Source organism: Dipodomys spectabilis, unplaced genomic scaffold (genome assembly GCF_019054845.1).
Source record: "Dipodomys spectabilis isolate Male_0828 unplaced genomic scaffold, ASM1905484v1 ptg000264l, whole genome shotgun sequence".
NCBI classification, from domain to species: domain Eukaryota; kingdom Metazoa; phylum Chordata; class Mammalia; order Rodentia; family Heteromyidae; genus Dipodomys; species Dipodomys spectabilis.
This window is the reverse complement of record NW_024870941.1, coordinates 7,934,642-7,960,665: the sequence shown is the minus strand read 5'-3', so window position 1 is coordinate 7,960,665 and position 26,024 is coordinate 7,934,642. Positions and strand designations below refer to the sequence as shown.

Here is a 26,024-nt window from a genome sequence, read left to right as displayed (position 1 = left end):
GCCTAGCAAGTGCCTATCCTTGGCTTCAAACTCCAGTGTGAAAGAGCAAAAGAGAGAAAAAAGAGGGAAAGGCAGCATACTGTGGGTCCTCCAGACATAAAAAGATAGCATTATAAACAGCCACATGTCAATACATTTGACAGACTGCACCGATGGGCAGTTTTGGTTATCTAAGTCAACATCTAGATGACCTATATAAATTGTTTTGTTTCAATTTTTCATGAAATTATTTTTTCCCTTTAATGTGTAGTGGCTTTGTGTCTTCGGTGGTCTCTGATCCTATCCAGAGGTGGCACAGATGCCTCGTGGTGTCAGTGTAGAAGAGCTGGTGTCCCACACGATGCATGCACAACATAGGGCGGGGTGTGGAGGGGGGCTGGGTTTATTAATTCAGTTCTGTGATTGTTTGTTGGAAAGAGGAATTTGATCATTGAGTTGCCTTCACCCTTGGTCAAAAACCAGTTCTCAGTATCAGTGTGGGTGAATAGTTGGAATCCTTATCCTCCTCCAACCATTTACTATCCCTTGTCAGAGCAATATGCCAAGAAAAGAAAAACATATTTTTTCAAAAGGCCTAGCTATTAGAAATGAAGTAATAATATTGTCTTTATCTGCAGACATGATTTTGCACAAGGGTAATCTCTTTAATATGTAAAACTTCCCAGAAATCTCGTGCTGACACCGATGGGTCAGAAAGAAATATGAAGGGTATGAGTATCTAACTCACAAAGGAACACGGCCTAGCGTAAAAAAGATGCCAGCTTTCACAATAATGAATTAATGTAAAATAAAGCTGCACTGATTATTGTTTAAAAATATATCCGATTGTTAAAAAGCCCAAAAGCAACATAGCCTTGCTTTCAAAATTGTGTGGATTTTTTTTTCAATGCTAAGGAACAAACCCAGAGCCTGTACACGCTAGGGAGCACTCTGCTTTGGGCTGTATCTCCAGTCCTTGCTTTCACTGTTCTGAGAAATGAAGTGCTCTCAAATACTACTTGTTGTAAAAGAAAAGTATTTAATTTTTATTAGAATATATTAATGGTACAAAGAAAAGGGTATTATTATGTTGTTGTTTGTGTGTATAATTCTGTCTTCTTCTTTCTTTTTCTCTTTCTTTTCTCCTGTGTTGTTTTCTGTTTTCTCCTAGCTTCTACAAGCTGGGAAGTAAGATGATGCCTGGTTTTGTAGGACTGGCTTATTACACCGAACACAGTGATCTCCAGTACCATCTATTTTCTAGCAAATGACGTTATTTCATTCTTTTTTTTTGGATGAGTAAAACTCTATGGTGTATGTATATCATACTTTTGGGCAGATTCTATAATTTGGTACTGTGAATAGAGACACAATAAACATGAATATGCAAGCGTGTTTATGGTGAGCTGACTTTGATTCATTCAGGCCACTATCCAGAAGTAGCCCTGCTGATCCTATGGGAGATTTGTATGTTTGTTTTGGGCTTTGGTTTTGAAGAGCCTCCACACAGGTTTCCATCGCGGCTGTATTATTTTACATTTCCACCAGCCGTGAATCAGAGTTCCTTCCTCACCCCTCCCGGCGCCCTCACCACTGTGTGTTGTTGTTTGTTTTCTTGATAATGGCCATTCTGACTGGGGTATGATGAAATCTCAGTCTCATTTTGATTTGCATTTCCCTGATGACTAAAAATGTTGAACATTTTTCTTGCTATATTTATTTGCCATGTGCAATTTGAAAAGTACTCGGTTTAGTTACCCATTTGTTGATTGGATTATCTGCTTTTCTTGGCGTTTAATTTTTTGAGTCTCTCTATATTCTGGATATTAATTCCCTAGCAGACGAGTCGCAGGCAAAGCCTCCCTCCCCTCCTGTGGGCTGCCTCATGCTGTCTCTTTCTCTTGTGTTGTGTAAGAACTTTTAAATTTGGTGCCATGCCATTTGTCAATCGTGCTCTTATTTCCTGAACATTTGGAATCTTAGTAAGGATTTCATTGCCTCTGCTTATATCTTGAAATGTTTTCCCATAATAGTTTAAAATTTTCAGATCTTATGTTAAGGTCTTTGATCCACTCTGTTGATTTTTGTTCAAGATGAGAGATAAAGGTCTGGTTTCAGTCTTCTCCATGTGGATATCTGGAGGCTGTTTGCCAGTGCATGTTTGGTGTCTTTGGCAGGGATTGGATGGCAGTACCTGCTCGGGTTTATTTCTGGACCTTCTATTCCCTTGATCTATGTGACTGTTTTAGTGCTAGTACCATTTTTGTTACTATAGCTTTGTAGTATAGTTTCAATTCAGGTATTGCAATTCTGCCAGCACTGCTCTTTCAGTAACACTTTTAGCATGTGAAATGATTCAACTTCTGCAAGGACGTTTTGCAGGGTCTATTAAAATACATTTACATTTGGATACATCAAGAGAATCCCCCATGAGATGGGAGAATGATTGGGGCCAGTGTAGGATGCGAATACGTTTGTTGGAAAAGCGTATCACTTAAAATGTGACATATGCTAATAAGGTAGAGAAAAATTAGGGTGCCCAAGTAGCATGAGTTGGAGCATGAGGGATTTCTGCATAGGCTTCTAACAGCCTCTGCTTGAGCCTCTGGGGCTTGAGCTCATCGGTTACCTTGTAAGTCTGCCATTCCCCAAGCAGATGGCCAGGGCCCAGCTTAGCTCTCTGGTCTCTGACTTGTGGCTTCCCTTTCTAACCTGAACCAAACTGTGGAGTCTTTGATTAGTTCCTAGACCTTTATCCACCTGCTTCTCAGCCTCCAGGGTCTCTGAGTTCCTGAGCTGGATGGCTGCCGTTGTTCAAAAAGGCCCTCTCCTTAGTGTGGCTCTGCCATTTAATTTGGAGCTACTTGGCATGTTTGAGGCATAACTAACACTGAGGAGACTCTGGCCAAAAGTGCTAATTAACTGGAATGTAATGGTCCAGCTTTTTTTTTTTTTTTTTTTTTTTTTTTATTTGAATGCTTCTGTGACCTTAAAGAATCTTCTGAGCTGGACTCCTTCAGGATGAGCCCTGGCTTCTGGTCTTGGGTGTTTGGTTTACTAAGTGGACTGCATCACTGCTATTATTGATTTTATGTCGTATCACAGACCAAGAACAGAGAGAAATCTGCTCTGACAGGTTCAATTGGGGCCTTTAAAAATTAGAGATCTACTTATACTTTTAAATTGGCTGGGATATGTATGAGAGTGATTGTTTTTCCCTGGCAATAGGCTCAGTTTTATTAGAAACTGTGGAACATTAGATTAGCAATACAAAATGAACAATAACAGTTCGTATAAGAGCAGATCAAAATCTCAGGCAATATCTGTCAGAACACTCAGATTCTGAGCAAGGATATTGAACTAGAGGAGTGACATGGCTTTTCCAAGGTTATGTGAAATTTTAATTACAGTCAGTCACAACTTGGCTTCTGAATTTCTGCTTTGCAGCCTGGGACTGCTAGTCTCTCTAGCTGAAGCTCCTCCAGGCTCCATATTGGTCCCACATCTAAACAGCCCACATTCTGACTCAGCTCTTTTGTTTTAAATTGTATAGATGGCTGTGTGCCCATTTCAGGATCAATTTCCAAAATCAAATTTACCGAGTGTAATTGGCATTTTGTAAAATACAGGCACATGAATCATAATCTGATGAATTTGGCAATGACTTTGGCAGTACCCATGCGACCACCACCACCACTAACCTATAAGACGGAGTCACCCTCAGCGTCTCCCTGCCTCCAGCCCAATGCAACTCGCACCCCCTCTTCTCACTGAGGATTGACCGTAGTTTCTGAAGCCCATGTAAGCCCGCAGTATCTTGCTCAGGGTGCACAGCTTCTCTTGCTGGCCTGAACACCTCAAGATTTGTCCACACTCATAGGTCAACAGTTTTGGTGCAGAGAAGTATTCTGTTTTGTGGTTATATGGCTTCTTTTATTTGGTCACCTGCCTCTTGTTAGACATTGAGGGTATCTCCACTTTGGGATTATTATGAATAAAGCTTCTATGGACATTTAGATATGTGTATTCATATTTATGTATTTTTTTCTTTTTCTCCATAGAAGTTGCATGCTGAATAGTAGTATGTTAGGTGTAACTTTTGGTTTGTGAAGACTTGTTTGTCTGTATTTCAAAGCATCTACACTATTTCATATTGCCACTAGCAGTTTCTGAGAGTTGTAGTAGATTTTTTAGGACTGTTTCTACATGATAATGTTGTCTATGAAGAGTTTTCCTTTTTCCTTTTCCACCATATACCTCTAGTTTCTTGACATTGAACTTGCTAGGATTTCAAGCACAGTGTGGATAGAATGGCCATGGCCATATAGTTGTCTTTATTCTGGGTTGTTAAGTAGAAACATTCTCTTTCTACCTTAAAGTGTGGTTTTAGCTATAAGTTTTTCATGAATGCATTTAATAGATTGACGATGTGGTTTTCTATGTCTAATTTGTTGAGAATGTCTATAAAAATCATAAGTGAGTTCTAGACATTGTCAACTGCTTTTCTGAAGCTATTGATCACACAACTCCTTTTTCTTTTTGTTAACAATATGCTGGTATAGCACATGGCATTGATGCTTGAAGATTAAACCAACCTTGCATTACTGAGATGAGTCAGCTAGTCAGTGGTGAGATAGGTGAACAGATCTTGATATATATGATATATTTTATATACTACTGCATTTGATTCACTAATACTTTGCTGAGAATATTTACAAAGCCCACAGAGTAGTTTGTGTGTGTATGTGCATACACACTTGTGTGTGTGCCAGTCCCGGGACTTGAACACAGGGTCTAATGCTGACTCTGAGTTTTTGTGCTCAAGGCTAGCACTCTGCTACTTGAGCCATAGCTCCAGTTTTTTTAGAGCTAAGAGTCTCACAAACTTTTCTTGCTTGGGCTGGCTTCGGACCATGATCTTCAGATCTCATCCTTCTGAGCCACTGGTACCTGGCAAGGGTAGTTTTCTTATAAGCTCTTTGTATAATTTTGTTCTTTAGGTATTACTGGTCTGATGAAAAGGATAGGGAAGTTTTCCTTGTTCTTTTTGTTTTCCGAAGATGTTTGTGTACAAACACAAATGTTTGAATTCAGCTGAAGCCATCTGACCATGGGGTTTCTTTAAGGAGGACTTTTTCATTACAGATTTCATCATGAATCCAGAGGCTTCCATTGACATGAAGATCTTTTTGGGTTTTCTTTTAAAACATATTTTTGTTATCTTTAAGTATTTGTACAAGGGAGTTGCTGTTCAGCAGGGCATTTTAAGAAGACAGCGCATCCTGATCAGTGTCACCCCTTTCAGCAATCTCACTTACCCCTCCCAACCCTCCCTCTTCTTAATTTTGTAGGATATACACTGAGTTTTTTATTGCATTCTCCCCACTTCTTTTCACTGGTCTATCTCCCTCTCCTTGGTTCCACCCCACCCCTTTCAAGAATCTATTTCCTGGTGTTTAGTTTGTTGAACTATGATTTTGCCTTTCTAAGGAATCAAACTGTTTGAGTTTTCTCTCCCCTAAGTCTACCTTATTTGAATTAATACATTTGTATACACGTGCACACCACCCAATGTATTTACTTGTATACTTATAAACCAATTCCAGCTCTCACCTATGATAGAGAACCTGCAAGCTTTGTCTCTCAGGGCCTCATTTACTTTAATAATTAATAATTAATGTTTTTCCAGGTCCTTCTATTTCTTTACAAATGATGCAGTATCGTTCTTTGTAATGGATGAGTAAAATTCTGTTGTGTGTATATGCCACATTTTCTTGATCCCTTTGTCCTTTGAGGGGCATCTGGGCTGATATTCTACTATTCTTTTGTTCCAATTGGGAATGTTTGCCCACTGAACCTAAGTTGTTAGCTCACATGTTTCCTTTCTGTCTTTTTGAGTCTGTAGGATCTGTATGGATTCTGTTTATTCCCGATATAATCCATTTGTTTCCTCTTTTGTCCTTGATCAAACCCGAGGGGATTGCCATCTTTATTGATGTTTTCTAAAAGTAGGTTTCAGATATTCTTAATGTTTTGTTTTTGTTTCTATTTCAATTTAAGAATGGTCTGACCCTCCCTTCAGTATTGTTCTTCCTCCTGCTGCCCACCAGCCACACCGCCCCTTTTCCTCGGTCCTCTCATATCCAAGTACACTTAGCTGTGGCCTGGCACAGCATAGTATGGATGGCTTAGAGGGGTTGAGGCAGTGACCATCCATCCAAAGCCAGCAAATAAATGGTGAGAAGGGTGAATGCATGTTCTTTGAGCAGTCTATATGCACACAGGGGAGTGGGCTGCACACCAGGTGAGGGAGGGCTCTACACCAGGCAGCTGTGTATCTAGCTCCCACATGCCTCTTCCTCGTCTACCCACCCAGAGTTTCTTGTATACAAACAGCACAGGGCAGATACTCGGTGTAGCATTGTCTCTATGGATACTTGACAAAACCATTGAGAGGCCTTTTTATTTCGTTTGTAGGATGCCTAGGGAATAAATAGTTTGTTTTTAGCTCCTTGCTCCTTATGGCATTTCATAGTCACTGTCTTTCAAGCTAAGGACCAAAGGATTCTCTCTCTCCCAGAGGTAAAGTTGGGCAGCAGAGGAGTGAATTGCTTCCCAGGCCTGCGACAGGAGGAGAGCTCAAAGCTCCATTGTCTTTTACCTTATTAGCCTGTGGAATGGTTTTATTAGAATATTCTAATTTTGCCAGACTGTGGATAGATTTTGTTTCTTTTTTCCACTTTTAATCATTGGTGGAAAGGTAATAATACCCAATTTCACAAGACCTTTTCTGTGCTTGATTTTTCATAAATTAGACATTTCCCCCCTTAATTCTGTCTTTTTTCTTGATTCTCTACAGAATAAAGATACAGCCAGTTCCAAGAAAACAGAAACAGACGGTTTCTTCTTTGTTATATGACCCTTGACAGTGACTTCCCTGTCTCCAGGCGATTTCTCCTCTATCACTGTCTGACTGACATAAGGCTTACCTTAAAACCCAAGTGAGCCAGTTTGCTATTTATTGTTGCTTCACAGATCCAGCTTTTTAAGGCCATTTCCTTGACCATCATACCTGTGGTCTTGAGTGCTAGATGATGGGTTGGCTACTGGCTCACTTACTAGATTGGTCCTGTTGATTTGATGCCCTTGTCATTTACTGGGAGACCATCCGTATGTGCCCTTCATCCTGTACCAAACCCAGGACCTGGCACTTAGAAGACACCAGAGGTGTTCCAAAGGTCAAATGAGGGAGCAGATAGCACAAGCCAGAGTCAGCAGGACTAAGCACCTTCACTGAGAGGTGAACGGATTGTGTTGTCAGGGCTTGGCTTCCCCACTGCCAAGGACAAGGGTGAATTCAAGGCTCCAAGATGTGTTCTTAGAAGCCGGCAGCCCTCTGGAGGTGGAGGGGCTATGCTTTGGGCCAAGGAGAATAGAAAATGATTTGGGTTCTGGGGAGCCCAAAGTATGATTCTTTTAAAATATGATCTGTGTCGCTGTGCACTTTGGGGGTGAGGAGAAGGCACGGCTTTATTGTGGCTATCAAGCAGTTGAGTTTATGTGAGTGGAAAGGATCAGGAAGATCAGGAAGGTGTTTCTAAAAGTACAGGTTTGGAGAATATGCATAAACACACAGGCATAAAGACGGCCTGAGTGGCAGGACACAACTGGAACAATGGCACAGACATTTTTTCCAAACAGGATACACAAATGGCTAGCAAACACATGGCAAGAAGTTCCACATCTCTGGTCATTAGGGAAATGTAAATCAAAGCCTCCTCAAGATACCGTTTCACGCCCATTAGGGTGTCTATTATCACAAAAATGGAGAACAAATATTGGCGAGATATCACTGCTGGTGGGGAGGAATGTAAAATGCTGCCATTTCTGTGAAAAAGCATATAAAGATCTTTCAAGATAATTAAATGCAGGATAACTCTGTGATCCAGAAATTCTACTGTTTGTACACCAGAAACTGGAAGCAAGGCCTTGATGTTTGCAGACCCTTGCTCGTGGCATTTTTCACACAAGTGACAGCCAGTGGGTAATAGAGGTGGCCCGTGCATACAGTGGGAGCTTGTTCAACCTTAAAAAGGCAAAGGAAGCCAGGTGCCAGTGGCTCACGCCTGTAATCCTAGCTACTCAGGCAGCTGAGATGTGAAGATCTCAGTTCAAGAACAGCCTGATCAGGAAAGTCTGTGGCACTCTTATCTCCAGTTAACCCCAGAAAAAGTCCAAATGGAATGTGGCTCAAGAGGTAGAGCACTAGCCTTGAGCAAAACAGCACCGAGATAACACCTAGGCCTTGAGTTCAAGCCCCAGGACTGGCATGCACCGATTCCGCCCCCCTCCCTCGCCCCACAAGATGGAAGGTCCTGATATATGCTGTAACAGGAGCAACGTCCAAAAGCGTTTAGGTAAATGAAATAAGCCAATTGCTAAAGGACAAAGCATCTGCTTTCGCTCTCCTGAGGCTCTCAGAGTAGTCTCATTCATAAGGCCTAGAAGTAGGAAACGACCTCTGTTGTGGGAAGGGAGTGTTTGTGGGTTTAGAGGTTTAACCTGGGGAGATGTTTCTGCAGACTGATACTGCACCATATCAGTCCATGCTCTGGAGGTGTGTACATATAAAGATCAAAATGGTAACTTTTGTCAGGTATATTTTTGCACACAAAGAATGTAAAAATCAAGCAGTGGGACTAAACCTCCTTCTTGTTCTGAGCCACATTTCCTGAGGGCGCCAGCTGGGTGAGACTGCGTAGGGAGATGGGGCCCCCTAGTTCTCCCAGGGTCCTCTCAGAGTCTCCACCAGGAGAAGTGCTCACGCATGTCAGTGCCATTGTACACGTTGTCGTCCCCATTTGACAGTGGAGAAGCAGAGGCTGAGATGGCTGAGAGGCTGCACAATGTCACACACGTCCTGACACGCAGGGTCTGCTGAGGAACTGTCCTGACACGCAGGGTCTGCTGAGAGGCAGCACGTCACACAGGGTCTGCTGAGAGGCTGACACGCAGGGTCTGCTGAGGAACCGTCCTGACACTCAGGGTCTGCTGAGGAACCGTCCTGTCACGCAGGGTCTGCTGAGGAACCGTCCTGACACACAGGGTCTGCTGAGGAACCGTCCTGACACACAGGGTCTGCTGAGAGGCTGCACTCACAGTGTCACAGCACCGTAGTTACACACCAGGTCTGCTGAGATGCTGTACCCACAATCTCACCGAATTGTAGTGGCACACTGGGTCTGATAAGCTGTTGTACCCACAGTCTCACACAAGCGTAGCGGCGTGCTGCGTCTCGCTGACAACCATACCTGTGGTGCTTCCACTGTGCAGCTGCTTTGCCTCCGGAGAATCACACTCCTCCTTGGTGTGGCCTCTCTGGGACACCATATACCTACAGGCTGTTCCTTTGCTTTTTTGCTGCCTCCTTTGGAGAGAAATAGCTCAGTAAAAGCAGTCACCCCAGGCAGACTGTGTCCTGCTGGGAGTTCACTGCAGTGACTCTGAGAGCTTGGGGAACAGAACAGAAGGCCAGGGCTCCTCCAGCCTCCCGTGGCAGTGGGGAGGTGAGGGTGAACACTCACTTCTATGCCTTAGCAAAGTGGGCACTGCCAGCGCCAGACCTGCTGCTCGCCCACTGTGCCCTGACTTCCGCCCTTACTGCCACCTCCAGAGCACGCTTCCACTCGGGTTTGTCAGTGGCCACCTGGATGCGCTGGGGGCCTTCTCACACCTACGTGGACATGCCGCAGGGGCAGCCTGCTCCCGCTTCCTGGCGCGCACCGCGTTGGATATACGTGGCACCAGCCCTTGGTTCCTGGCTTGTTTGTGCTCTTGATATCAGTGGTCTGTGGGACCATTGCCAGGTCCAGGCCACGGAGCTTTTACCTCTATGTTTTCCTCTAAGTGTTTTCTCTGAAGTTTTTATTGCGAAGGGCCATATGGTAATATTCCACACTTTGCCAGCTGTAGAGGTCTTTGTTGCCTATCCTTGTTTTATTTTGTTTCGATTTATGACCTTTAAAAAAAAAAGTCAGCTCTGTATTTACCTCCCAGGCCATACGCAGATAGCCGATGGTCAGGTTTGGCCACGGGTCACCGTTGGCACAGTTGGTTTGGGATTGTGCTGTTGGAAGAGCTGATTTTTTTTGTAATCAGAAACTAGCTGGGGTGGAATGTCTTGTTGCTATGGTTACTCTGGGAGCTCCACAAGCTCCAGACTCCTTCAGAGTTGGCTTGTGTGCACATATGCGTGCACATGTGTGTGCGCGTGCTGCAAATGCAGCTTTTACCATAACAGCGTTGGTCCTCCCCCCTCACGTTCCCTTCCCTGCGGGCAGTGCCGTGGTGGATCTTTACAGGCCTCCGAGGGGCTTTGAGGCCCGTGTCGGAGGCAGGAGAGGCTCTCTGCTCCGCTTTCCCCTCCCGGTCTCAGGTGGGGGCCTGAGCCTCTGGGATGTTTGTGCAGGGTCCTGGCTCAGCACCCTCGCCTCCCCCCACCCCACTGGGGTGCAGCTTTGCTTAAGAGGCCCTTGCAGGTGGCCTTGGCCTGCCCTAAGGCTTTGCTTCATGGGGGAGGTTCAGGCAAGGTGGGGCTTTCCCATGGCGGTGCTGATCACCTCTTCCATGCCTGAACCCCTCAGAGAGACCTTGATGATCCTCCTGCCACGTCATGGGTGTGAGCACCCAGGGAGCATCTCCGTGGGTAGAGCCCGGGGGTGGGGGGCTTCCAGGCCCGTCTGCATCCTGCGAGTGAGGTCAGCACATGTTGAACCCCATCAGCCTTTCTCAGCCCCACACATCTTTGCCCAACTGGGTGGTGACTCCCCTTAGCCTATACTGCTGCCGGCTGCGGGTGTCACACCTGCCCTCCTGCATGGCCCTCTTTGCCCTTAACCTCACCCCTTACACAGGTCCAAAAAGTGCAGTGAATGTGGGTCTCTAGCCTAGCTTTTACCGACCATTGCCTGGGAGCTGGCCTCCCACATGCCACCTCCCCGATGGACCTTGTGTCTACCCTGTGTATTGAAGGGATGCTCACTACAGTGTGTTTCTACCTAAAGTGCTATATCTAGCCACAGAGAACATTCTGGAATCTCTTTGCGTGCATATGTAGGCTGAGGATTGTGTAGAGATGGGCTGTCACAGGAATGAGGGCACCAAAGGGCTGGGGCTGGGCAGGGTAGTAGCTGTGCAGTGCTAACACCTCTGCTGCTGGGCTGGTCTTTAAACTCTGGCTAAGTGAGCCTACCTCCTGACTAGGAGTCCAGATCAACTAGTGAGTGCTGACTTGTCCTTTCCTCTGTTATTTTTAGACTCTGGAAGCTGTACTGAATTTCAAGTACTCCGGAGGACCAGGCCACGTCGAAGGGTATTACAGGAACCTCTCCCTGGGTCTGCACGTGGAAGTTGAGCCATCTGTGTTTTTCACACGAGTCAGCACACTCCCTGCAACCAGGTACTCGGGCTACAGCGCTGTGGGTCTCCCCGTGTCTCCCACCTGCCCCTCAGACCTGCGCCCTGGGCACCCAGGACTGAGGCTCTTCATTAGACACGTGTTCCACAGGAGTGCCCCCTCCAGCGGTCACACAGGAGCGGGCTGTGGGTGCTGGCGGTTTTCATGTGAGCTCTTCTGGCGCAGCTCCTTTCTCTGGTTAGCGGGGTCAGCAGAGCTCTGCATGTGCTGGGGACTCCTGGAGGAGCCCGGCATCCCTGTGTGCTGCTTCCGGTCAGCACAACAGGTGTTCTTGCCCGGGGCCCAGCTGTGGAGCAGCGCTATGAGTGCTCAGTCACAGGCAGCCACAGGCTACTCTGCACACGGAGCCCCTCTTGTCCAGCTGTGCTCTCTACACTGGCCCTTAGAAAAGGCTTCAGCTCCCTTCCAACTGGTTTGTCTACATCCCAGACATGTCAGGGGGTGCTGGGGTCTTCTTCTCTCAGGCAGAAGGGTGGCAGTTCTCACCCCACACTTTGACCTGTGGTGAAGTGGAAGCAGTGGGGACCGGCAGCCCTGGGTAGAGCCCCAGGCACTGGAGACCCTTGAAGATCACAGTCCCGTCCAGGTGGTGCAGCCTCTGGGAGGCAGGCGCTGGCCTCCGCGGAGCTGGCGGCATCGTCAGGCAGAACCACGCTTTTCACGTGCGCAGAGAGGTGGACCAGCTTCCTATTATTTATTCTTACTGGAGTTAAGCAGCACTGATGGCAAACCTTACTTGTCCTTCTTTGAACATGAGGCAGGTTGGGGGGAGGACATCTTAGGGAAACCCCGCCACCCCCATCCCACAGTGTGAAACAGAGGAGTGCTGTTGTCCGTGTTAATGTTGACACAAAAAGCCATTCAAAGTGATGCAGCCCCAAATAATAAGTGTGGTTTGGTTTATTGGAAAGACCGTTTTTCTTCCCGGCGGATGGAGAATGGCTTCAGCAAGAATTCATGGCTTCGCTGGGCCTTGCAGCATCACATTTCACCATCTGTCATTTTCTCAGTCCTCGCAGTAATGTCTTCGCTGGCAATGCTTGCCTCTGCTTTGACTCTGTCTGAAGCAGTACAGCGCTTGTCCCTGGGGAGGACTTGGCCAGGATGCTGCCAGACGATGGCAGAGCGTGCCCGGCCCTTTTGGGCGTCAGATCTGCTCCATCTCAAGCCCGCAGTGTCTTTCTTTTGTCCCCCTCGGCTCTATGCCGTCGCTTTCTCACTGACTCTTGAAGCAGCTCAGCTTGCTGTTGAGTTCCCCCCCCCTCCCCCTCTGCTGTTGATAGCTGGCTCTCCTGTCACAGCCTCTATGTCTGTAAATGTCCGTTTCAGGTAAGGAGAAAGGCTGCCACAGATTTAGGAGAGGTGGTTACTAGCTGGCGTCCTGGTCGGGTCCCAACCCTCTGTCCATGGTCCTGACTTTCTCTTCTTTTGGTCTATGTTTCTGTTCCCAGCCCTTGGGCTTGTGAGCCCACCTCTAAGCTTCCTTCTCCATTATCACTAAACCTTATCAATCACTACATTTTATGGGTCAGACCTCTGAAATGTCTTTTCTCATCATTGTGGGAAGACTTGTTCTCTGTGCATCCAATCCTACTTTATCTCATTCTAAGTACGATGTGCATGTGTCCTGCTGGGCTCACATACCATCCAAGGCTTGTGATACAAAGTACAGAGGCTGGCCCGTGCTGTGTAGGGGGCTTCGAAGCCATCTAGACCTTCCTTGTAAGCTGCTCCCAAGCACAGCCTGCCAGAGCGGCTCTGCGCCTTGTATCCCCTGTGGGCTTCTTCCACATCTTTTTTTTTTTTTTCTAAAACAGTTCTTTTTCTTAAACTAGTGGTCTTTCCTTTACCTTTTGAACAGTGTGTTTGTCTTGAGGTGTATGTTACCATTCTTGCAGACTTTTCCTGAGCATGATGAACAGATGGGTGTCCCGGGCCTTCCTTGGACTTCTGGTGAAGTGCTGCTTACCTGCAGTCCTGCGAATGCATTCATTTGTGCTTCAGGCTGACACCTCCCCAGTTCCAGATACATGTAGGGTGTGGTGGACAAGAGAAGGTCTCATTTCTCACTGCAGCTCATCAGGCCTAGTCAGCATGAAATAGAAATATGACCTACATACTGATAGCAAATACATGTAAAACACTTGTTTTCTTTATTTTCCAGTTTCTATAAGAAAGGCCCCAATTAATGAAAGAAGAATGGTAATAATTCTGTAGTGTATAGTACATGTACAAGTGCATGTGTGCACGGTGGTGGATAGGCGTGCTATGTTATATACAAAGCATACAAAGCATTACAGGTTTATGATGTCAGAATTCAGTGAACTGAAGACTCCTAGCATTTGGACCCTATTATCAACTCTAAAATAAACATTTAAGGCAGAAAATAACCCAGAAGTAATACAATGGAATATTGACATATTTAATCCATCCAGGTGCTAGTGACTCAGACCTATAATCTTAGCTACTTAGCAGGCTGAGATCTGAGAATCCCAGTTTGAAGCCTGCCCCAGGCAGGAAAGTCTGTGACTCTTATCTCTACCCACTAAAAAGTCTTCGGAGGAGCCATAGTTCAAGTAGAGTGCTAGCCTTGAGCAAAAAAGCTCAGAAACAGCACCCAGACACTGAGTTCAAGCCCCAGGACTGAAACACACACACACACACACACACACACACACACACACACACACACACAGCCACACACACACACACAGAGCCAAAAACGATGAGGTATCAGAAAAGAATGAAAAAGAAAAGGAGCATGTGGCCAAGCAGTAAATACATAGCAACATGGCAATCTTCACCTGTGAAATCAAGAATTACACTAAATGTAAATGAGCCAAATATTGCGTCTAAAAATATAGATTGGAATTGGAGGTGGGGCTCAAGTGATAGAGCACCTGCCTAGCAGCACTAGGAAGTTAAAACTTCAGTGCTTGGGGGTGCGTGGAGGAGAACACATACACACAGTAGGGATTGCCATACTCTATAAGACAGTAAGATGCAGACTGTAAGCTTCCTGAACGAAGCTGGCATTAAGCTGCATAGCATAAAAGTAAAAGTTGGGGGGGGGGGGAAGAATTATTGTGCAAAGACTAATATTTAAAAATTGGTGTAGGTCTATTAATATAAAATAAGTAGACTTTCAAGAGGAAAGAGACAACACAATTTTTAGTGATAGAAGAAGCAAGTTTTCTCAAGTACATAACAGTCTTAAATACAAATATAGTTAAAAATGTAATTCCAAAATAAAAGAGCATAACCTCAAAATGATGCCAAAGAAAAAAGCTGAATAGTTCAATGTTTGTTTCAAATTTGGTAGAAAACAAGTAGAACAAAAGTAGCACAAGAAAACAGCAGCAGACCTACAGATAATGCTGCTAACAAACTCTGCTTACATAATAGTGAATGCTTATTTTTAGAAAACGTGAGGTTTAAAATCAGTGTCATAGCTTCTGCATTAGATTATAAAGAGCAACTGGTGCCAAAAGTGAATAGAAGAAATTATAATGAGAGGATTGGATGTTATGAAACAGAGATTGTAAAAAAAAAGCCATAGAGTTAGTGAAGTCAACATTTGGTTCTTTGCAAAGGCTAATAATAAAATTAATAAATTGTAACCAAGGAAATCAAGGGAAAAATAAGCAGATACAATAATCAATGGTAGAAATAAAAGAAGTGGCAGTCTTCTGGATTCTGCAGCTATTGAAAAGATTCTAAGAGGAATTGTGAAAAATCCTAGGATGCAATGTTAGCTCTGACACACACATGAATAGTTAGATGAGTCAGAAAATTTAAATTCCTAATTAAACATTTCCCACAAAGCAACTGTCAGCCCAGATAGCTCCACTGCAGAAGATACCAAGCCTTTTGTCTTGTGTGTAAGTTTATCTGCTTTGAGGAGGGCAAGGGGACACAGAGCTGGTGGAACAAAGGGTGAACAAAAGCAGCAGTGGTACTCACTGGACACCATATTGAAAATGAACTGTGCAACTTGTGGGGAAGGAGGTTCAGGAGGGAAAAACTGGGAGGACACAAGGGAAGAGGTGACACTGTTCCAAATCAAATGTACTCTTTACCTGACCTATGTAACGGTCACCCCTCTGCACATCACCCTTACAATAACAATAAAATATATATTAACAAAGAAGAGATATTCTGCCACCTTTACAGAGAGTCTTTCAAGCCAGGCCTGGTGTGTTCAGCACCCTGTTCTTCTCCAGAGAGCTTTGGAAGTGAGTGTCCCCCCGGACATACCCAGCACCTCCCCTAGTGGGTGAAGACGTGGGCTGAACTGGGGTCTGAGCACTACACTGAGGCCTTTGGCCACTACTGTGGGAAGTGCGTGAGCAGAGTCCTGGACTCTCGTTTCTTTGCTGCTCCTTCATGAGAGACTGTAGATTTCTTTCCTAGTTTCAGTTTCCCAGTCCCTTATCATCTAGATAGTCTTTGCCCTGCTTATGTCATCAGAGTGATAATTAAATTAGATTTAACAAGGGCAGAGGCCAGTTTTTCTAAAGGCTGCCATCAAGCACTATAGAATCTTGTGATTGTTTTGAACCATTCTCCCTCCTGGGTATATAGAGGTCTCCACCAACTTTTCTTTGGAAGATCAATTGCCTGTGTGGTTCACATTGTACACAGAGCTACGTGGTCATATTCTCAGGGACCTGGTTGGTATAGACCAGACTCACCATCCCTGTCTGAGTGCCATGCTCCCTTCTCTCTGGGGCAGCAATTCCTTTTTAGCCTGTTACAATAAGTGATCCAATCTGAGACATTTCAGCTGTGAGCTTTGTGGAAAATACACTCCTCAGAGGAGGGCGCAGGGTGTAATAGGTACTGCATTATTAATAGGCACCCTAACACTTGCCCTCAGTCATTTAGAAAAATTCCACTTCCCCCGTGCAGGGATGGGGTGTAGGAGGCCTGCGCTCACAGCTACATAATAAAGGGCATTTTTTTGAAATTTCAAATACACTAAAAATTTTATTTGCTTATGTGATCTAGGCAAAAAACAATCACATTTGCTATCCATATATACTGTTCTAACTAGCTAGGCAGTGCAGAGATACTTTAGAAATTAACCATGCCAAAGCCCTTACCCTGAAGATTGGAAACAGGAAATCTTAAATGAATAAAGGGCATTTTAAGGGAGACATGTTACCACAATAGATCCATTTCTAAGTTGCTATATTTATTTGTGAAGTTAATTTTAACATTTGAAAGAAGTTCAGTGAGTAGCAAAACTTAGAACCAAATCTAACAGTGTGTGCAAAATTTTCTCAGCTTATTTGTGCTGTGGTCCCTTTGAGCACCATTTTTCTTCCTCTTGAAATGAAGATCATGCCGACCTTGCAGGGCCATGAAAGTGCATGTTTACACACTGCGTAGGAAGGGCCTAGTACAGCCGTGACACAGGGTAGAGAAGGAAATGTGGACGCTGGACCTTCCGTGGTGGGTTGTGAGTGCCCACGGCCTGTTTGCTTGAGGGATCCAATGTCTGCTGGCACATTCGGCAGCTGGCCTGTTTCAGTTCAAGTTGGTGTTTGGGATTCTTGCATTTTGCATATTTTGGCATTTTACTGATTTTTCTGTTCAATCACTGCATTTCCAAATAATGGCACACGAAACAGGATTTCAGGTTGTTACTCGTCAATACTTATCCCCAAATAATCTTTTATGAGTTTGGATTGTCTTTGTTCCCAGAAATGAAATGCCAGGTTGAACCCGGGGGTGGTCACATGTTGTCTTTTCCACACGACTTTGGGATGTGCTACAAGTATTCGCCTGTGCCGCAAGTGAATTGTGATTAGATGCGCAGGGCCCGGGGACCCCGACCCGTTCCTGGACACCCGGCTGCACGCCTGCTTTGATGCCTCTCATCAGTACGTGCTCTTCATGGCGCTCTCTCTGTGCAGTGGCCCATTTGAGTACAAATTAGATAGTGTAGCCGAGTGTCAACACTGTGTCTGTCAAAAGCCACTATGGGCTTTTGACTTTTATGGCCAACAGATAAAGCAGTGATGGGTCTGGTCCTGAGCCTGTTGATCTCGTCTCCAGAAACTCCTGCATTCTCTTTCTCTGCACTCAGGAGCTCAAATTGTTTTCTTTAAAATAACTTTATTTAAGTTAGGTATGATAGTACATTCCTGTAATTCCAGCCTTCAGGAGGCCAAGGTTGGAGCATCATGAGTTCAAGGCCAGCCTGAGATACGTAGAGAGACCCTATCTGAAAACAAAAACAAAACCCAAACACGCTCACGCCTGTTATCATAGCTACTCAGGAGGCTGAGATCCAAGGATTGCAGTTCGAAGCCAGCCTGGGGAAGGAAAGTCTGTAAGACTCTTGTCTCCAAATAACCACCAGAAGTAGAGCTGTGGCTCAAGGTGGTAGATTACTAGCCTTGAGTGGAAAAGCTCAGGGACAGTGCGTAGGCCCTGAATTCAAGCCCCATGACAGACAAAAACAACAACAACAACAAAAACCTACCCACTTTATTGAAACGGAATTTGCATACCATGAATTTCACCCATTTAAATTGCACAATTTGATGTTTTAAGGTATCTTCACAGTGGCTCCACTATCACTATAATCTAATTTTAGAATTTTTCATTGTTTCAAAAGAAACTCGATACGCTAGTATAGTGGTCACTGTACCTCCTTCCTTAATGAATCTGCTTTCTGTCTCCATAGCTTTGCTTATTTTGGGTATTTCATATAAGTGGAATCAAATTACATTTGGGTGGCTTCTTACACTACTGCTAATATTTTCAAGGTTCATCCACAATGAGGTATCAGAATGGCTTTTTAATTGTTATATGATATTCCATTCCATGGCTGTAACATGTTTTGTTTAATCATTAGCTGTGAACTTTTGAGTTTTTCCACTTTTTGTCTGTGATGAACTTAACGAGTTTTGTATGTTTTGGTAGTATGTTTAAATTTCCATATTTCACATTCATGCAGTTGGGGTGTGCATGCTCTGATATTTCTATTTTTACACATTCTTGCCAATATTTATTCTTGAGTATACAATTCTGATTATAGCCATTCTACAGAGTTTTCTTAAGGAGAAAATTTAGAAAACCATATTGAAAATCTATTCATAAAAAAATTTTGAGGACTGGAGGCATGGCTCAGGTGGTAGAACCCCTATTTAGCAAGGGCGAAGACCTGAGTTCAAACCCCAATACCACTAAATAAAAGAATAAATAATTGAAAAAAATTAATTAAATGGTTTACAAAATTACAAACAAACAACTACATCGTGAAACTCTGAGAGCTCCAACAGGATTGGGAGCTGGCGAGCATGCACCTGCTCAGCGCTCTTGTCCTTTCTGTATGTGGGGGGCGGGGGGTGGTATGTTTTGTGCTGATACTGAGGCTTCATGTCAGGGCCTACGCCATGGTGTATGTGGCCACGGCTCCTGGGAGGGAAGCAGCATCAGTGTTTGGACCCGTACGAGGCCCTGGAGGACAACAGTGCAGCTCAGCTTCCAGTCCTGGCACCAGCTCTGGCTCTTCCATTCCTGTTTGCTTCCTTGCTGTCCATAGCATGGGCATTCTTCTCCTGCTGGGGAACCAGAGGGCTTACTTGCCACTGAGCAACAAAACTGGTGTTGGGGACACACTGCACTTAGTCCTTTCTATATCACAGTGTTTGTGTTTAAAGGCATTATTTAGTTTTTTAACTAGCATGCCTGTTTGACATACATTATTTATGGGCGTTAATGTAACAGATCTGTGACTCGTCCTCAACCAAGGTAAACTGATTAACTTCACCCTGCTCCCTGGTCTTACTCCCAGAAACTACCCCCCGAGAGGTAGTGCCTCACTGGCCCTTCGACCATGGTGTGGACAGGCCGTACAGTCAGGTGACCACGTAGGAGTGGCTGCTTGCCCTCAGCGGTGGCTGGAGACCTATGCATGTGGCTAGTAATCAGGCTTCTTTATACTTTGTGCTGAGAGACACCTGATCTGCTTACTTAGTATAGAATTATGTACACTAGTTGGGGGTGTATAAATATTTCTGTCTCTAAAGTAAATAACTAAGCATGAGATCACTGGGTTATATGATCAATGTTTTTTTTTTTTTCCCTCCCGGTCTGGGCCTGGGTGCTGTCCCTAAGCTTTTATTTTGCTCAAGGCTAGCACTCTACCACTTAGCCACAGTTCCACTTCCACCTTCTTTGGTGCTTAATTGGAAATAAGAGTCTCAGGGACTTTCCTGCTGGAGCTGGCTTTGAACTGCAGTCCTCAGATCTCAGTCTTCTGAGTAGCTAGGATCACAGATGGGAACCACTGGTACCCAGCTGGACCAATGATTATTCAACTTTACAAGAAACTACAAGGCTGCCTCCCAGCATGGCCCTGCCTTCTTCAATACCTCTGGCAGCACTGAAGTGTTCTGTTTGCCGTCTCCCCGGTAGTGTGGGTATTACCTGTTCTTGTTGCATTCACTAACAGGTGGGTAGAGCATCTTATCATGATTTTAATTTGTATGTCTCTAGTACTTACTGATATTGAGTACCCTCTATCTTTTTTAATTTTTTAAAATATTTTTGGTTGTTCTTATATTGCCTTTGGCAGTTTCTTTTCAAGTCTTTTGCCCAATTTGTATTGGGTTGTTTTTTTAGTGTTGAATTTTAAAGTTCTTAAATATGTATTATGGATGTAAGTCCTTTGTTTGATTTTGCATTTCTAAATATGTTCTTTAATTCTGTCATTTTTTCATCCTCTTAACAGTGTCTTTTACAGAGCAAAATTAAAAAATTAAGTTTATTGAAATTTTAATTTAACAGAGTTTTTTTTCCTTTTGTGGTGCCTACCTTTGGTTATGGAAATTTTCCTTTCATATTTCTTGTAAGGATTTTTATAATGTTGTTGTCTTAATTGTGTTTTAAGTAACCTTTATGTTTAGGTTAAGCTTTTCCATCTCTTCGCTCTGCTCTTCCTTCTCCCCCACCCCATATCCTTGTCCCCCTCCTTTTCCTTCCTCTTTATTCTCCCCACCCCCTTACTTTACTCCCCCATCTCCAACGTCTGGTTGCTTGTGTGCCCTTTGTTGAGAAGACAGCCTCTTATCCATTGATTTCTCTTTCCGCTTTGTCAGAGATGTAAAGGCCCTATCTGTGTGATTCCCGCTCTGGAGTCGTCCCCAAAGAACTGGAGGTTCATCGTCCCTATCCCTGTGGGCAGTAGTTCATGAGTACATCTTCTGATTAGATAGAGCCCTCTGGCTTTTGTTTTCTTTTTTGGTATTATTTACACAGAGTCCTGCTGTGTTGCTCAGGCTGGCCTCAAATTCTTAGTCTTTCTGCCTCAGCCTCCTCTGTGTAGGGATTACAGGTGCCTACCACCACACCTAGGCATGAGTCCTTCAACTTACCTTTTATTCTTCTAGGTTTTTATATTTCCATATAAATCTTCAGATAAGGTTGGATTTGTCTATAAAATATGCTTTTATGATTTGATTAAAATTATTTTGAATTCATAGCTTAATTTGGAAAGAATTGATAAGTATATTTTGCCTTCCAGGTTATGAATGTTGTATACACTTGTTTATTTTGGTCTTTGATTCTGAAATATATATGTGTGTGTGTGTGTGTATATATATATATATATATATGTATAGTTTATCCATTCTGTAATATATATATATATATATGTATATATATATATATATATATATATGGTTTTAGAAGAATTGATTATGGGTATTTCCTTTTATAATTAATTTTTGAGTTTCTTTTAAATTGTGAATGGAATCTGAATTTTGTCATTGTTTGTGTTTTTCGTATCAAAAATTTGTTGAGCAGGCAGACGTGATAGCTCATGCCTGTAATCCCAGCTATTTGTGAGACAGGGAGTAGGAGGATCAAGTCTCAAATCCAGCTCAAGAAGAAAGTTAGCAGAACCCAATCTCAATAATAGCTGGGCATGGGGGTAGGAAATATAGACAGATCATAGTCCAAGCCAGCCTGAGAAAATGGGAGAGATCGTTGAGGATAAACAACTACAGAAAAATGGGCTGTGGTGTGGCTAAACAGTAGAGCTCCTGCCCACCTCGGCCTGCAGAACATTGTTAAAGGTTATCGCCTCTAGATTCCTCAGAAGAATTTGTGGTTTTTTTTCATTCTGTTGGTGTCTAGTTTTAGTAGTAAAGCTATTCTCATAATGCTTTAGAATGTTCCTTCCCTTTGCTTTCTGAAAGAACTCTTATGGAATTATTTAATTTTGAAGTATTTGGTAGAATTCACCAGAAAACATTTGAGCCTGGAAATTTCTTTCTCAGATTTAAAAAATAATGTCTTTAATTTACTTATTAAACATAGGACTTTGCAAGTTACTTTTTTTTTTCTTGAATGGATTTCAGTAATTTGTGGCTTTCAAGTCCTTTCATCTGAATTGTCATATTATGTGACCAGAGCTCACATTATCCTGCTAATTGCTGGGTTTTCTTTGCTTTTACTCATGATATTGGTTCTTGATGTCATCTCTTTTTTCTTTATTATTATGCTAAGGCTTATTGGGTACATTAATTTTTTTAAGAATCAGACTTAAAAGTGTTAGATTATAGATTTTCTATATAAATCTGTTTCCCCCATTGTTTTCTGTTCTTGATTTCCTTTCTGTGTTCCTTTCTTGAGTGTTCTACTGTTTGTACTCTCTTAAGACAGAAGCTTTTGGATTTGAACCCTTCCTTCTTTTCCCTATCTTTATTCGAGGCTACGTGTTTTCCTCTGAGTATTGCTTTAGCTACATTCTGCCGATTGGGATAAGTTGTGCCTTGTTTTTATTAGCTCCAGAAATCTTTTCAATTTATATTAGATTTTTTTCTTTGACTAGAGAGTTATTTTTGTTAGCAAACATTAGCTGTACACAGACTTGTCCTTGTGGCATTTCCACACATACATACGTACATACACATACATACATACATACACATACATACATACACACACATACATACATACACACAATGGATCCAAATCATCACCCCTTCTGTCACTCTCCCTTTCTCCACTTCTTCTTAGAGCAATTTCAGCAGGTTTTATTGTTGTTTTCATACATGAAAATTAACTATTGATTAACCAGATGATCCTCATTCACTCACAGGATTATTTTGAAGTGAGTGGGTAAATTTCCAGGTGTTTGTTAGATTCTAGGTACCCTTCTGCCATTACTTTCTGGGTTAATCATGTTCCAGTCTGAGAACATACTTTGCTGTTTATTTTCTTAGATTTGTTAGGGATTTATTTTTCATGGCGCAGAACATGATCTTTTACGGTGCACTTGAGAAGCGCGTGTGATCTGCAGGTGTCGGGTGGAATTGTCACAGTGTCAGAGGCTCAGTTGCTCCTGTGTCCTTGTTGACCTAGTGTCTCGTGGCCTATCAGCTACCCAAAGAAGCATGTTGAATTTGCCAGCTGTAAATATGGTGTTGGTCAGTCATCTTTTTAATTCTGTTTTCCTTTGAGTTGGAGCCTGTAGAGTCACATGCACACACAGGAGTGAGCGTGGCATCCTTGGTGGATCATGTAGGTCGGTCACCTCGGTGCACTGATGCCCTCTTTGTTCTCTTACCTCTCTCTCTCCAGTGCTGCTCATTTCCCTGCCGTGTAGCGCATCCCGTGTTACGCATTTGCCTTTCAGCATCCTCTGTCTTATATGGAACTTAAGAAATTAAGTTCAGTCAGACACTCGCCATGAGGAGGCCGCGGTTTGGGGCCTGCTCTCTTAATCCCCGTCCTGTACTAGGTCTCCCTTCTCTGCATGTCTGCTGCCAGTCCGTGTTTGGTTTCCCCTGTCACAGGTCACCTGTAGGACTAATGGGCCAGTGGACCGAGAGGCAGATGAAAGTGATGGGCATCAGTGTTTGGGACCTTGGCTGTGGGTTTACAGTGGTGTGATCCATGTACTCCGACTGCTGGGATGGCTCTCTGTCTGCCTCACGGCTGCCGAGGGCTGGAGTGGAAGGAAAGGGAGGAAAAGGGAAAACGATGAACGTCCTGATCTCCGGCCCTTGCTGCCGCCATCCCCACTGGCCAGACCAGCATGGGAGGCTTCTGTGACTCTTGCTGCTGTCTCTCGTGCACACTCCCATCCAAACACCTAGCACTCACCTGTGAGGTACTGGGGCACACCTGTGAGCTCCCAGTGTGTACCTGCAAGGTAGCGATGCACACCTGTGAGCTCCCAGTGCACAGCTGTGAACTCCTAGCACACATCTGTGAGGTTCTGGGGCACACTTGTGAGCTCGCGATGCACACTTGACGTGCTGTGCACACTGTGAGCTCTGATCCCACACCTGTGTGCTGCCGGCACGCTCCGGACTGTACTTTGCTTCCAGCTGTGGCACCAAGAGGAAATGGAACTCACTATCGGGGCCGAACTTGGATTTCTGTTCTGCTCTGGCTCACCTTCTGCAGTTTAATGTGTAAGTCTTTGTCTTCATCCTGTTTACCTGCGATTTACAGGTAGAATTGCAGTCAGTGGGAAGACAGGGTAGACTGTGCTTACTCCATCTTTTCCAGAGTTGGAGCGCATCCCCCACCCACCACATAAACCAATTCATGTCGCTCCTCTGCTTAAAATTCTCAAAATAGCTTCTCATCAAGCTTGGAATAAAATCAATATTTTCCTACGACCTTTCCTCTGTCATTAATCTTACACCACTCACTCCTGTGCTTGTTCTGCTCTGTGATCACACTGTGCCTGAAGATCGTTTGCATTAATTGCATATTCTCTATGGAAAGCTCTCCTCCGAGACCCTGGCAGGATTGCCTCCATGTCATTCACGTCTCAAGTAGAAAGCCATTTCTCCAGGGAGGCCCTCCTTTGCTATCAAATCTGAAGTGACTTCTTAATCCCTGTTGATGTTTTCAGGAGGTGCACTTAATTTTTAAAAACTATTTGTATCTTAAGAGTCTTGTGCTCTACCTCATACCATAGCCTAGTTTTTATGCTAGCTGTTGCCATAGCAACTGGATTGATGCAGTTGCAACCAGAGAGCAGCTTACCTCAGCAGTGCGCTCAGCATCTCCTGCCTTCTAGACTGTTCTAAGTGCCTTGTCCGAGGCTGTTGGAATGAGTGACCACAGGTGTCCACCCTTCATGATGTATGTGCACACTGTGCAAACTCATCCTGTGGTCGTGGAGGGTAAGAGCCGGCAGAGGAGTTGTTCTGTCTCCTCTGACTCAAGTGCTCGACTCTAAAATCCAGTTCCTGCACACCTCTTAGGAGCTGCAGATCAGGCCTGCTGCCCCCATGGCCTGCTAGATAACACGTTCTCCTGCCTCCATCCCTGTGCACACTCCCCCTCCCGCCTCCCTCCCGCTCCCCTTCCCTGGGCATTGGCTCCATGTCCAGAAGCCTTTGCTGGGCAGGGCCTAAGACAACAATCGAATTCTGAAGTTTAAATATTTTTATAAACCATTTTAGCTACAAGAAACAAAGGTCAAGCGGCTTCAGCTTGTCCACCTTGCAGATTTGTTCAATTTCATATTTTTCTATATTGTATTTGCTTCTATTTTCTAAAGTTAAAGACATAAGAATATTCTTTGAAAGATCTGTATAATCCTCTATAAAATACTTTTTCTTCCTCATACCACACCAGGAATAACGAATCTCTTACCTTTGATGTTTGGAAACACTGTGAAGTGTTTTCTTGAATCTTAATTTTGGTATATATATTCTCTCCTCTCTCTCTCTCTCTCTCTCTCTCTCTCTCTCTCTCTCTCTCTCTCTCTCTCTCTCTCTCTCTCATATGTGTATGGTAACTTTTACAACTTATTTTGCTGAACATTATTAACACGAGATTTACCTGGGGTGCTTTTTACCTCTCATTTTCCATCTTTGTCTCTTGTAGATGCTCTTCACTTGTGGATTTGGTTAAAAGCGGGTCTTTGCTTTTGTAAACAATGTTGCAACAAGGCTCCTTTTGTCTTACTCAGAACAGATCCAAGATAAGTGCCTAGAAGTGGATTTGTTAGGTTGAGGGGCACATAGAACATGGCTAGGTGCTCCCAGTTTTCTCTGAGGGACTTGTACCACTTACAACCACTCCTGATGCCAAATGAGAATTCCCATCCTTTATGTACATCTTGGCTGACATTTGACACAGGAGCACTTCTAAACTATTTCCACTGGGATGAATGGCAAATCTGATCTCAGGATTTCATTTCCTTGTCTCAGTCTACTAGTTGAATTTAGTTTCTGTTTTCTGTTCATTGACTCTTGAATCTCCACTAGTGTCAATCATCAGACCTTGTCCTCCTGATTGGTTTACTACTGAGTCACTTCTTACTCATTTTTGAGAATTTGCTGTAAACACAAGATTCTGATCCTTTGTCCCTGTAAACATAGTACAAATCCCTTTTCACAAGTAGGCGTCTGGGCTTTGGTTTTAAAATGTTTTCTATTATATTGGTGTTCTCTATTTCAATGTAGCCAAACCTTTCAATCTTTTCTATTTTTCAGGTCTTATAACTCATTTGAGACATCTTTCTCCTTTCCAAAGTCTTAAGCTGTTTAATTGTACCTTAGAAAAGATTTTATAATTT

General features: G+C 43.8%; 1 protein-coding gene across 3 annotated transcripts in view; it reads left to right on the top strand.

Moving 5' to 3' along the window:
* Window positions 1-26,024, top strand: part of Trappc9 (trafficking protein particle complex subunit 9) — a 454,043-nt gene that overhangs the window by 282,355 nt on the left and 145,664 nt on the right. For all 3 annotated transcript variants that reach the window (XM_042699917.1, XM_042699915.1, XM_042699916.1), the window contains one exon: window positions 11,295-11,437. In XM_042699917.1, coding sequence (XP_042555851.1) covers window positions 11,295-11,437 — 143 coding nt within the window. The remainder of the gene's footprint in view (window positions 1-11,294; window positions 11,438-26,024) is intronic.